The sequence below is a fragment of the Sceloporus undulatus genome, chromosome 2, assembly GCF_019175285.1.
Source record: "Sceloporus undulatus isolate JIND9_A2432 ecotype Alabama chromosome 2, SceUnd_v1.1, whole genome shotgun sequence".
NCBI lineage: Eukaryota > Metazoa > Chordata > Lepidosauria > Squamata > Phrynosomatidae > Sceloporus > Sceloporus undulatus.
The window spans coordinates 198,009,860-198,024,026 of NC_056523.1; the positions used below are offsets into that span (position 1 = coordinate 198,009,860).

A 14,167-nucleotide genomic window follows, 5' to 3' on the forward strand; every position below is an offset into this window, starting at 1 on the left:
GGCCTCTTAAGATGTGTGTGTCATTTAAACAGCATACCTCCAAAGTGACCCGAAGCAGCTTTATTTTGGCCCATCTACTTAGGCCCTAAATTCCTAGTTAACTTGTCCCAATGTAACAGAATTCAAGTGTGGAAAGGATTAAGGGTCTGCTTCCTCAGGACAGCTTTCTGCTAAGTTACTCTAGGGCCAAAGAAAACAAGAAAAACAGAGCCACCACAGCTGTAGGGCAACACAGGCAAAATCCAGTATTCTTTAAACATTTCCTTATTTTAGTAATAATAATAATAATTTGTTTTATTTATATACCGCTATTCCAAGGATCATAGCGGTGAACAGCAAGTAAGCTAATTAACAAGTAAGCTAATTTGCCCCCAACAGTCTGGGTACTCATTTTAGCGACCTCAGAAGGATGCAAGCCTGAGTCGAGCTTGGGCCCTTTTGCTGGTCTTGAACTCGCAACCTGTTTGTGCATGCACATTTTACTCGTAAGCTTGCATGTGTGCATGTTTCTAGTCCCCAAGACTGCGTGGATTTTTTTTTTTCATTTACATGTTGCACATTCTGGCTTTGAGAACATAGAGGGATAGGGGAAAGACTTTACATAACCTTTACTGATGGCCTTGCAATACAAATCTTTAAAGGACAACTTGGAAAACTTGCCTTTTTGGAATACAACCCCACAACTGGCAATGCTGGTGGAAGAATTCCCGGAGCTGTAGTCCAAAAAAGTAACTTTCCAAGCTCAGAAGCTCAGCATGTAGGAAGTGGGAAAAGTAGATGTGTTGCTGTCGTACCCTGTAAATTCATCTCTGGATCTACTTAGACTCCTGCCTCTGCTGCTGAACACAAATGTAGGAGTATGGCAGGGTGCTCACACTCTCAAGTAGTCCAGTTGTGTCATTTCAGCTTGTTCTCATCATTCTGCAGTGTGCCAGGAATAGGATGATGCAGCCAAAGCAAGCAGGTTATCATCAACACTCATGTTTAAGCTCAAGAGACAAAATGGAATCTGGCACATAATGACAGCAGGGTGAGCATTTGATGTGGGTCAAGTTTTACAGAGAAGTTACTGGTGTAAACCTACCCTTTGTTAGCCAATGGTGCCAGGTGTCCTGCTTTCCATGGAATTGTCAAAAGAAGGCTCTTTATCCCAAGGAAAAGTATTTCAAGCCATAATACTGTCTGTCTGTCTGTCTGTCTGTCTATCTATCTATCTATCTATCTATCTATCTATCTATCTATCGTGCTGAATTGCTGGACTTCTCTTTTGGGCAGTTCCCACAAAAAAGAGGTAATAACATAAAATATAAGAATAAACATAATGTAGAACATAAAATAAACACAGTTACAGCATAAAGCCAGAAGCACAACCATCAGCAGAGGATGACAGTAGCATAAAGATCTAAAAAAAGAAATAACGGGGGGGGGGGGGCACCAAAAACCTGAGTGTCTAAAATGAAGGGAACTTAGGATCTAGATGCCAGGCCTGCAGTGGGCATGGGATCTGGGCAGATTTGTACAAGCCGTCTCCTCTTCTATCATCACCCGCCCTTTGATTATTTTTTTAAGACCTCATGGAAATTTGTATATGTTGAACCAATCTTATTAAAGTTCTAACACAGGTTAAGTTGTTACAGCAACATGTCTGAATGGGATATTTCTTTTCCAAGAACCCTGTCACATTAAAAACAAACCTGGCAGGCAAATGGAGAGAAGTGCGTTTATCTTCCTGTCTTCGCATGACCTTGAAGCACTTTTGTGCTCTTCCAGTCATAAAAGTGTGGGAGAGGGTGGTCAAAATGTCATAAAAACTGTGTCCCTTTTGCCAAGTTGAAAAAATCAGTTTGGCAAAAGGGACGTTTTTACCACCCTTTCCCATGCTTTTACAACTGGAAGAGCATGAAGGTGCTTCAACAACATACAGAGACAGAAAGATAAATGTGTTTCTCTTCATTTCCCTGCCGGGTTTGCTTCTAACGCAATAAGGCTTCAAGAGTGTGGAGACATACTATCTTGTATTCAGGGAGCCCACCGAACAATTACAGGACAGGCTCACCAAAATTTCCAGGTACACCCACATTGGTATGGTTTGGAACACACCATTTCCTTTGACATTCAAAGGCGTGCAGTAGCTTAAATGTCAGGTATAACTGAACAAGATATAAACGAATGGAAAACGAACTAAAAGCTGTTAGATATTCTGCCTTGGTGAGGGAGAAGAGGTACATCTCATTTCCTTTCATTTCCAGATTTTCTTGTAATTAGCCTTACTTTACACATGGAAAACTCAAAACTATTATTATATCCAGTTTAAGAGGAGGGAAAATGTGGGTGCTTTGAAATTCAGGCAGATGAACCAATCCTAAAACCAAGACTGCAAAAAAGACTTTAGGGACACAGCCTGAAAATCCACATGGAAAAAACCCCAAAATAAATAAATTGCCCAAGTCTTCTGGTGCTTAGTTCATATTTCCTCTAGTATCTATTTTTGTCTATTTATGTTTTTTAATGAGATTTTTCTTTCTTTCCTCTATAACCTTCCTGTATATGGTAACAGGTTCTACTAGGCATTCCCTACACTTTCAGGCTGGACTCCTGTTTGGGGCACTACTCTAGTGAAAAAAAGGGGTTGTGCAAGCAGATGCACTTCCCTAGAGGGTGCTTGTAATGTAGTTCTTGGTGTAGCCAATTGTTTTGGAAGAAAGTGTGTGTGCATGTGCACACATACATATTCACACTTCTCCCTCAGTTTTGAATAGGGAGGTGGAGAAATGCGTGGTATCTCAAAAACAAAAACAGCTTCATTTATATACCGCTTCATATTGAACTAGTAGTGTCTAAGCCAGTGATGGCAAATGTTTTAGAGACTAAGTGCTCAAACTGCAACCCAAAACCCACTTATTCATCACAAAGTGCCACATCCCTCTGGCTTTCTAGTAACAAACTCTGGCAAACTCTATGCTGAGGTGATGGCATGTGTGCCTACAGAGAGGGCTCTGAGTACCACCTCTGACACTAGTGCCATAGGTTCGACACCACTAGTCTAAGCAGTTTACAACTGTAAGCTAATTGCCCCCAACAATCTGGGTACTCATTTTAGCGACCTCGGAAAGGTGCAAGCCTGAGTCAAGCTTGAGCCCTTTTGCTAGTATTGAACACGCAACCTTATGGTTTTGAGTGAGTGGCTGCAGTACAGGCATTTAACCACTGCACCACCAGGGCTCTCACAAGGGGTCCAACACTTGACCCAAAAGGCAACCCCATCCCATCCCCTCCTCCAGGAGTAGGCACTTACTCGTATGGGCGAGCCACCATCGCACTGCCGGGAGCTGCCAAGCGAAGAGATCGGGCTAGCTGCCTTTCCAGGCCTCTCGATAGTAGTGCAGAGAACTCTTGTTCTTCTGGGGGGGTCCCTAACCTGCTACATCCCCCCCACCCCAAGGGGAGCAGCACCAAGGCAACGAAATGGGGGGGAGGCGGGAGGCAGACATGGATGGATAGGAGAGAATGACAGAAATTGAGACAATTAGCTCCTTGATTATCAGGCATCACTTGGAGAGGGGAGGGAGAGAAAATGCAGACGACAGATCAGTGGTTGGCATCACAGCAAGGTGTAGAAGTTTGCTGTGTATGGGCCTTGGGAGAGTGTGTCTTATTTTGGCAAAGAAAGGGAACTCCAGAATCTCCAAGGACCCAGTCTTCAGAAAAAGGAGAGGAGACCAACCAACTGTTGTATTGAAAAGTGTCCTAAAATTTCCATGTCAATACTGTAAGCTTGTTGTTGCTCTTGTTGTATGCCTTCAAGTCATTTCCAACCTATGGTGATCATAAGGTAAAACTATTATGGGGGTTTCTTGGCAAGTGTCAAGCACATGTCTTCAATATAGCAATGCACTGCCGCTGTCTATGAGATATTCTTTGAACAAGGGATCTATCAGGTCTATGCTCAGTCTTACCATTCCACAAAAACCTCTATGGAGTTAGCTCTGTACTACTCAGCCTCTACTTTTATGTCCTCTGGATATGTGGAGCTGCCTTTGGCCATGCTGGCTGAAAATGGATGGCAGAGGAGATGTAGTACAACATAACTTTCCCAGGCTGGGAAAGGCCAGTCTACACCATCAATCCCACCCAACCATGCTGAACTGAGAACATGTGCAGGGTGATGGTGATAGGTAAGTACTAAACTGGCCTGATCAAAACATGTGTCTGTCTTAAAAATCTGCAAGTTGAAGAGGAAAGAGAGTGGAGTGAATGAGTCCTGAGCAAAGCCAAATGCAGGATGATGCTCAGAAGCAAAAGCAAATCAGGACTTGCGATGACAGTCACTCATTGGAAGGTGGCTTCCTTCCACATGGAACTCACAAGATCAAGTGACATTGTACCACCAAGGGAAGCAGCAAGGAGGGCAAAAGTGGAGCTGAGGGGCTGCATTGACCCATCCCACCATCATGATTAAAGCTCACAGAATCAGGGCCACGCTAAGGTACCATTTCCTCCTCTTCCTCCTCATTCCCATCCCTCCCATAGGTCCATCCTTTCCATCTCTTATGACCCTTGCTTTCTTCTTTCTGGACTTAAGCTAACTGTCCTTGATCAAATCAAGATAGAACATCTGAGGCAACAGACCCTTTCCTCCCAGACTGATCAGATGTCCTTCTTTTCCAGGACACATACTACATTTTAACTTCCTGTCTGGGAGGAATTCCAAAATGTCCTCCATTTTGAGCATGAATAAGAAGCTCATTGAGCAGCACCATGTTTGCTGTTCTCCTTCGAGAAATATGTCTACTTGGCAGCCGATCCTCGCTGCAAATTGTAGGATAGGATGGGTAGGACAGGATAAAAATAATATAATAATGTAAAAATAATAAAAGGATAATAAATTGCTGTATATATGAGACAGCTGTAAATAAATCACATGGAATGAATTTATATTTATCTAAGCGTTTTTAACTTTTATTGTGGAACGTGCTACATTTTTCTTGAATGTCCTACATTTTGTGGTGCCTTCTCCTCCTTTGAGGGTATGACACTAGATCACACTGTTTCCTTCCCATTGGCAAACCTGTATTGTCCTCTTCTTGGCATCCGCGCCTTTTGATTTTTCGCCTCAAGTTCAGTGTGTCCACACTTTTTAAATCTCTTTTGCCTTCAGATTGCAAGCCAACTGATTAAACACTTGTTATGGGTTGCATTCCTCCAACCTTGCCATAGTTATTTATAGTATTTATACTGCATACATTATTTTTTTTAACAAACATATTTGCATAGAACTCTTTTGAAGGAAAAAAAAAGGAATCACGTCAGACATTATCAGAAAAAGCATTCCCAGCATGTGGAGAAAGAAAGGACACTGGTGAATTGAGACAGAGGAAGAAACCAAGTCATGGCCTAGTTAGGGGAATGCAGAGAGCAAAAAAGAAAGCACATGATGCAACACAAGGAGAAATCACAAACCACAGGTGCAAAGAGGCCAAGACCTCTCCAGGATGTTAAGAAGGAAGCAAAAGTGTCCCTGAGAAATAATAATAAGCCAAGCCAACAGCAAAGAAGAGTGACACGATCAAAGCACCCACACCAAATGGATTATACGGGCAGCAGAATTTTGAACAGAAATTAAACATTTAAGGCAGGAGAGCGGCAGAAGGAAAACAAAACATGATGAGAATCTCAAATGAGAAATACTGGTAATCAAAACCTAGAACAGGGTTGTAAAAGGCAATATAAAAACAAAAACAAATGAATAAAAGTTGTGATTCTATAAACAAAGGCAAATGAGAATAAAAACATTTAATATATACACAGTGCAACACACACCTCCCATCCCTTCCAGGCTGCATACATACTGTAGTTTATTAAATGTGAATAAACTAATCATTAATAAGGAGACAAAAAGGAGTAAAGAAGGGATTTGGAAGGGACCATCTTAAGACTAATTTTGTGTAAATTAATGGACAATCAGTAAGCTAATGATGATAGAAATAGTGAGGAATAAACAGAACATTTTTAAGTGCAAAGATAATACAAGAGACAAAATCATGGAGGAGCTTACACACATATGATCTTTGAGAGTGTGAATGAGAATGTATAAGTTTGAGAAAGAGCACAGTCTGGAGGAGAGTGAAGTTCAGCAAGCCTAATGTTATGAATGTCTGAGAACTCAAAGGAACACAAAATAAATGTTTACAGTCAACTTAGGGCAGGGCTGACAGGTTTGACATGTCTAGAGGAACTTTTTTGCTACCCAGATTCTCCCCAAGCTTGATAGGCTGCTAACAATGCCAAAAAATGGGAAGAGGGAAAGAAAACTGAAAGTGACCAGAATTTCACTTTTGGCTTTAAAAACCAGTGTTTGTTTGTTTGTCTTAAAAATACATCCCTCCACATTTGCAGCTTTGACTTTTGCGGGTTTGATTATTCACTGATTTTATTAATATGTTCTCTCTAGGAATATCTACGTCCTCCAGCGCAACTCTATGGTCAACTTTAACCAAAAGTTGCAGTGAAGGACCTAGAGATTCCTAGAGAGAACACTCCACTAGCCATTTGCAGCTCCTCCAGCACAATTCTATGGTCAATTTCTGACAGATGTTGACCACATAGTTGCACTGGAGGATCTAGAGATTCCTAGAGAGGTGTTCACCCAGGTAAAAACATAGTGTTTTTGTTATTTGTGGTTTTTCCATATTCACGGGGGCCTGTTTCCCGAATCCCAGCGAATGTGGAGGGATGAGTGTAAATGTTAAATACCATCCTTGGTTCTGGAGGTTTCCAGGAGATGCAAGTCACACAAATATACTGAACATGCTTTTGATTTTTGATTTCTTTTGTTTTTTACAGAAAAAGGAAGGTCTGGAGGAGTTGGAGGCTGCAGAAATAGTCTAGGGTGGCTACACATAGCTCGGGGGCCAAGCATAGCCTTTGTTGTTGTTAGATGCCTCAAGATGATCTCGACTCATGGCAACCCTGTGGATAAGACATCTCCAAGATGTTCTATCCTCTACTCCTCTGCTTAGGTCCTATACATTCAATCCTGTGACCTCCTTGATTGAGTCTATCCATCAGGCATGAGGTCTTCCTCTCTTTCTGTTGGCTTCTACCTTTCCTGGCATTATTGTCTTTTCCAATGATTCATGCCTTCTCATGATGTGGTCTAAGTATGACTACCTCAATTTAATTGTCTTGGATTCCAGGGAGAGTTCAGGTTTGATCTGTTTTGGCTGTACATGGTATCCTCAGCACTCTTCTCCAGATGAGTTGATTTTCTTCTTATCTGCTTTCTTCCCTGTTCAGCTCCAACATCCACACATGGTGATGGGAAATACGATGGCTTAGATGATTCTAGGTTTAGTGCTTAGTTGTCTATATTTACTCTTTAGGACAGTGATCCCAAACGTTGGTCCTCCAATTGTTTTGAACTTCAGTTCCCAGAAGCCACAGCCAGCTTGGCCAATAATTGGGAATTCTGGGAGCTGCAGTCCAAAACACCTGGAGGACCACAGTGTGGGAGCCACTGCTTTAGGATCTTGTCTAGTTCTTTCATGTCTGCCCTTCTCATTCCTAGTCTTCATCTTATTTCTTGACTACAGTCTCTGTTCTGATCAATGTTTGACCCAAGGTATGGGAAATTCTTAACCTAACCCTGTCTTAGTCCAACTATCAGCGTTTACTTGAATATGTGTTTAAAAACTGGGATGGGGACACACATGTCTCTCTCTGTACTTTCAAATATTCACAGAATTCATCAGCCACTGTTGTTGGTACCAATGGATGAATGATGACATTTACTAAATTTTGAGCACCTTCTTAAGAATGGCAGCTGTTGGAAAGTGTTAAAAGTAGCTGTCTGGATGCAACCGGCAATGGCTAGTCAGCCTTTGGTTCAACGATCCATGCAGTGAACCAAAGTGGCCACAGGATGGCTGCTGCATAGTTGCTTTCAACATCTCATAAAGGGCAAGCATACATGCCCCCTCTCCCCAGAAAATGCTGTTTATTCTTGTTTTTATAAGCCCCTTCTTTTCTTCTCCAACTTCCCAGATTCTCTGGGCACACATTCATTTCCTCTACTTTCTTTGTCTCCAGAGATATGATCATTAGTAGAAAAGGGTTAATGAGTTTAGCTAATTGTTAAGAATAGTTTTTTAAAAAAACAAAGAATGCTAATCCAATTGCATTTATATTAGAAAAGGGGCACGTTTAACTATTATGTTTATGTTAAGTTGCCTTTTAGATTTAGTGAAATGAGGTGAATAAAATCCTAAAAAACGAGGCAGGAAAATACTACCTGTGATATTTATTTATTTATTTATTTATTTAAACTTATTGGATTCCCCTATGTAACCTAGCAAATGTAGCATTTTTCAGGTTTTCAGCTGAAGAGTCTTTGTTGCAGTGCCTGGTATAAAACACAGGAGAACCACTTGGATGCAAAAAAGACCACACGACTTCCCAGCTATCCTTGCTACTTGGAAGTTGAAAATTGGTTCAGTCTTTAGAAATATTTTTAATTTAATTAATAACCAAATAAATAACTTAACTCTGTATATAAGTTAACGCTGAAATTCCATGATCACTTTAGTTAAAAAATAAATGTAATTAAGTTGACTCTTTTCATCAGGAAATTTCCAACTTAACTTAGTCATAGCTAGTAAGTTCCTATTATCGCTGTCCATCTCTCAGTCTGGTATTTACTGTCAAGCTGCTCAGCTCATCCAAAATAATCTCTCTGTTCCCCCCTCATGTTCTTTTCTAAAACCAACACTTGCAACCCGCACTTTTCCTGGAGTACCCAAGCCTCCTCTCTTTCTGGTGCCATCTTTTACACTGCTCAATAATGCTATTTGAAAGGATGTCATATTGAGGAGGGAGCAAGCTTGTTTTCTGCTGCTCCAGAGAATAGGACCCAGAACAATGGATGCCAGCTACAGGAAAAGAGATTCCACTTAAACATTAGAAGGAACGTCCTGACAGTAAGGGCTGTTTGACAGTGGAACACACCCCCTGGAAGAGTGGTGAAGCCTCCTTCTTTGGAGGTCTTTAAGCAGAGGCTGGATGGCCATCTGTCCGTTATGCTTTGATTGTGAGTTTCTGCATAGCAGAATGGGGTTGGACTGGATGGCCCTTATGGTCTCTTCCAACTCTATGATTCTATGATTCCTCCTCTCCACTCCTCTCCCACAACTTATTCCTTATCTTAACCTCTTCTATCTGGTTCCCCATGTCCAACATATCAAGGGTGCAAGTCATGTAATGAAAGAAATTCTTCTTGTTTGGTTCCTTGATTTGCTTATGCACTTCAATTCATATCTGCTTTTCTTGCATCATGGAGTTCAAGCCACCCCACATGGGGTTCCCACAAAGTCTCTCATGGAGATACCCACCAGGAGTAGACATGTTTCACTTCAGCAAGGTTCTTGCATTATGTACCCTCAGAAGATCTTTCCCATGGGATGTGGAAGGAATTCTGAGACTAGTTGCTTCCTCTGCACCAAACAATACAGTGTGAACTGAGGCCATGATCCTACATTACTGAGCACAATATAAAGGTTTCACAGGGAATTACACTATGGCTCTGCTTCACCACCCCACAACTCACTGTTTTGCTGCAAGAGGCCCCACTCCATAGCTATTCAGTAGCTGGTAAAGAGTAAAGTTTATTGGAGACGATCTAGGTTCATCCTCCAGAGTGCTCTGGGGGTCTTGATGATGATACAGTTATCCTGCAGCTAGCGATGGAAATATAGTCAGATGCTTCAGCAAACCTCCTCACTTGATGGCCATGGGGGAGGTAATATCACAGCAAAATTGTGAGTTCAACTCACAATTTTGCTGAAATAGTACTTCACAAAGCTTGGCGGGGGGGGGGGTGCTTTGGCCATTGTGAAGGAAGAAAGAGAATACCTACTTCTGCAACAACAACAACAGACACACACAGGCATATGTTGGACTTATACTTGCATATGTTACTAACAGAAGATTGGTCCTACTGTGCTGTTGCAATTGAACCTGGTCTTCCTCCTTTTGCTCAGTTCCTTCCATTTCCACCCATCGTTTCATTTTTTCCAGCTTCTGCTTTGTCTGGATCATCTGTCTATAGTAAAACCTTTTCTTGGGTTTCAGGATGTACCTGAGGACCATTCTTTGGGTTTAGATGGTGACAGAACTCTAAAATTCCTTGATTATGATGGAAATGGCTCACTCCAAACTATCAGTTTCTTTATAAAATCTTCTGGCTCAGCATTCTTCATATAAGACTAGATAATAGGTCTACCCTCTGTTTTTATTCCCCACAAGGCCCCAATAATGTGAACCTCTGGGGCACTGAGGGAAATTTAAAATGGCATCTAGGTGTCTGATGGTACCGTTGTTGTCCTTCTCCTACCCCAGCTATAAGACTACTAGGGCCCATTTACAAGGAGAGAGTTCATGTGACAGCATTTTCCCCTCAAACTGTGTGTGTGTGTACAGTACATGTGTATGATCAAGCACACATGCTCATGCAGACTAAAGAGACATCTCAAGCCTTCACAGAGCAGGAGACATGCAGGAACGTTTCAAGAAGGCCTCTTACCTGGGCCACGCTTAACTTTTCAATGGAACTGTCAACGCAGGGCAAGCCCATCACTGGACCGCTGGGCAGACTTTCAGGAGGGGGTGCTTTCTTGGTTGCAGATGGAGTACTCTGGAAATTGTTGACCACACAAGTCACCTGCCAGAGAAAGAGGGTAGGAGAATGAAACCCTATGGTGAATCTGTTTGATGGCGGTGGCGGCAAGTTTCTTTCTTCACAACACAAAGGGGGCAGAAAAGCCATCATTTAGTTTCCTTTAAGCACTTAACTTTAATGCAGCAGCACCACCTGCTGTCATTCCAAGAAATACATTTCTGTGCTGATAAATTAGCACTAATTATTAATCTACAGTAGAATTGTGTGGCTCTCCAGATGTTACTCTCCTAGCAGCCTTGGTCAGCATAAGCAACACTGTGGAAAGCTGAGAATTGCAACGCAAAAACATCAGGAGGGCCATAGAATTCCCATCTGTCTTCTGTAGGAAGGGCCAGATGATGCGATATGGGAAGTTGTATATAAGTGTGTGTTGTGCAGTAGTTTGAGGATGTGACTAGGACTCCAGGTGACCAGGGTTCAAGCCCCCACTTAGCCATTGAAACCCATTGGGTGACCCTGGGAAAGTCACATTCTCTCACTGACGCAGAGGAAGTCAATTACAAACCTCATATGAAAACAAATTGCCAAGAATACTCCATGACAACCAGGGTTGCCAGGGTTGATGTGTAACAACAATAAGCATAAACCAATAAAATAAAATAAAATAAAATAAAGGCTCTACAAGGCTGCAAAAATCTGTTGTGGAGTTCTTAAAAACCATGCAGGCAATGGATGGAGCAAAGTTGCACTGTAGAAACTTAGTGTAATTGTAGAGCTTGAGCAAGTTCCTTCCTTCCTTCCTTCCTTCCTTCCTTCCTTCCTTCCTTCCTTCCTTTTTCTTTTTTTGTAAGCTGCACTTCCCTGTATCCCCAGGCCAGCATGGATGGCAACTAGCCATGCTGGGGTATTCTGGAAGGTGTAGTTCAAACAAAGTAACATCTCAAAGACCTAGTTTATTCCCAGAAGTCCTCTCTCCCATACCTCCCTCTAGAAACCCCCCATGACACAAATCCCATGCCTGGACATCTCATCCGTTTCCCTCACAGCCCAAATGCCAAAAGGGCAAATTTGTTGTTGTTAACTACCCTTGAGTTGGCCTCAACTCATGGCGACCCTGTGGATGAGACATCTCCAAGATCCCTTATACTCCATTGCTCTACTCAGATCTTTCAGGATCAGGTTTGTGGTCTCTCTGTTGAATCCAGCCATCAGGTATGTGGTCTCCCACTCTTTCTACTGCCCTCTACCTTTCTTAGCTTTATTGACTTTTCTAATTATTCATTCTTTCTCATGGCTTGACCAAAGTACGACAGTCTCAGTTTGGCTTCCAAGGAGAGTTCACACCTTATCTGTTCTATATCCTCAACACTCTTCTCCAGCACTACAACTTAAATCAGTTGATTTTCTTTCTATCAGCTTTCTTCACTGTCCAGCTCTCACATCGGCATGGTGATGGGGAATACAATGGCTTGGACAATTCTCACTTTAGTGTTCAGAGTTAATACTTCACCTCTAGTCTTGACGGATTGATACCCATTTTATATCTTGCCTTTCTCCAAGTTCAGGCTTGATGCACTCTGATGCCCACTAGTGGGCCCTCCTCAAGCTTCTACATGAACCCCATGTGAAATTATCACACGGGAATGGGATAAGGATGGGATCGTTCCCCTGTCCTTATCCAGTTTTGACTGTGATCCCAGAAAAGGCTTTCAGATCGCAGTGCTATTGTCCCATCACTGAAGCGGCATTGCATTCATGTGAACTCTCATTAATGTAAAATTCTGGGCAATGCCGCTTCAATGATGGGACAATAACAGGGTCTCCGTGATATTGTTTGAAAGTCTTTCACGTGACTGTGGTCAGTTGTGCTTTCCAGATGGGATAATGTCCAGATAAGTGGACGTCGTATGCAAATCTTCTCATGATCGCACTATGAGTATGGGAAAAGGGCAGGATTGTGTCCAGTTCTGGGCATCACAATTTAAAAAGGATGTTGAAAAACTGGAATGTGTCCAAAGGAGGGTGACTAAAATGGTGAAAGGTCTGGAAACCATGCCCTATGAGGAACAACTTAGGGAGCTGGAGATGTTTAGCATGGAGAAGAGAAGGTTAAGAGGTGATATGATAGCCCTGTTTAAATACTTGAAGGGATGTCATATTGAGGAGGGAGCTAACTTGTTTACTGCTGCTCCAGAGACTAGGACCCAGAGCAATGGATGCAAGCTATAGGAAAAGAGATTCTACCTCAACATTAGGAGGAACTTTCTGACAGTAAGGGCTATTCGACAGTGGAACACTCTTCCTTGGAGTGTAGTGGAGTCTCCTTCCTTAGAGGTCTTTAAACAGAAGCTGGATGGCCATCTGTTGGGGATGCTTTGATTTATATTTTCTGCATGGCAGGGGGTTAGACTAGACGGCCCTTGCGGTATCTTTCAACTCTATGATTCTATGATTCTATAAGGACGTTCCACCCCCCATCTGATAATCTGCCACGGTCACTTACCAGGAAAGCTGCGATGGCTCCACCAGTGAGGAAACCTGCGAGCACATCACCCCAGTGGTTGCGGTACTCAGCGACGCGGACAACACCCACCAGGAAGGCTGGGCACAGAAGTGCCAAGCACAAGGAGGGCTTGGCCAGGCGTGAGCCCTTCAGCCGGAAAACCAGAGTGACATACATCTGCAGGAAGATGGGAAGAAGTGAGAGAGATCCCTGAGAAAGGCTGGCTGGTAATAACAAAAGAGTGGTCTCTTCTTTGAATGGAGTTCCCACATTTCCAAAATAGAAGTAAGAGACTGTTGAATTCAAGACATGTAGGGTTGACAGCCCAATCGTAGCTATTAAGAAGTTCATGCTCTACCTAAATATCACATGAAAATATTGATTTCATTTAAATTAGGGTTGCCAGAGTGAAAACTGGAGAGGATTTCTGTACCTTTAATGGTGGTGTAGAAGAAGAAATTCAGGTGTTACTTGACACACAGGTCAGGTAACAAATGACACTTGCTGAAATTTCTTCTTCTACACAACCATTAAAAGGATAGGAGACCTCTCCAGTTTTCATTCTGGCAATCCCATTTAACCTAGCCATGTCTCTCAATGTAAAACCAACATGCTGTTCAGGTCAATAAATTACATGATGCACACATTTCTATTTTTAGGAAGGGCCTACCTCCAAAGATACAGGAAGGCGAACATCTCATCCAGTCTATATGAAAGGGGAAGGTTTCCAACCCTCAAATCGGGGGCATCTCTTATAATAAAGAACATCTGCCATCCCTATAAGGGGAAAACTTTCTGGCTTTCAACAAGGGACATGCCTTATAACAAGGAACACCTGTCACTGATATAAGGGACAAACTTTCCAGCATTCAAAAAAGGAACATCTTTTATAATAAGGAGCACCCCCTATTTGTATAAGGGACAAGCTTTCTGGCCTTCAAACAAGAAACATCCCTTGCAGTAATAGATACCTGGCAACTCTATCTTTAAAA

At 42.3% G+C, this 14,167-nt stretch overlaps 1 protein-coding gene across 3 annotated transcripts in view; it reads right to left on the reverse strand.

Annotated features, from left to right (window-relative positions):
* Positions 1–14,167, reverse strand: part of PLPPR2 (phospholipid phosphatase related 2) — a 38,597-nt gene that overhangs the window by 2,003 nt on the left and 22,427 nt on the right. Inside the window, exons 6-9 of one of the 3 annotated variants that reach the window (XM_042452520.1) lie at positions 13,176–13,352; positions 10,577–10,714; positions 6,237–6,243; positions 3,296–3,413 (exon numbers count right to left, since the gene is read on the reverse strand). In XM_042452520.1, the coding sequence (XP_042308454.1) occupies positions 3,296–3,413; positions 6,237–6,243; positions 10,577–10,714; positions 13,176–13,352 (440 nt within the window). Of the gene's footprint in view, positions 1–3,295; positions 3,422–6,236; positions 6,244–10,576; positions 10,715–13,175; positions 13,353–14,167 lie in introns of all 3 variants that reach the window. The other 2 variants (XM_042452518.1, XM_042452519.1) reach the window with 2 other exon arrangements.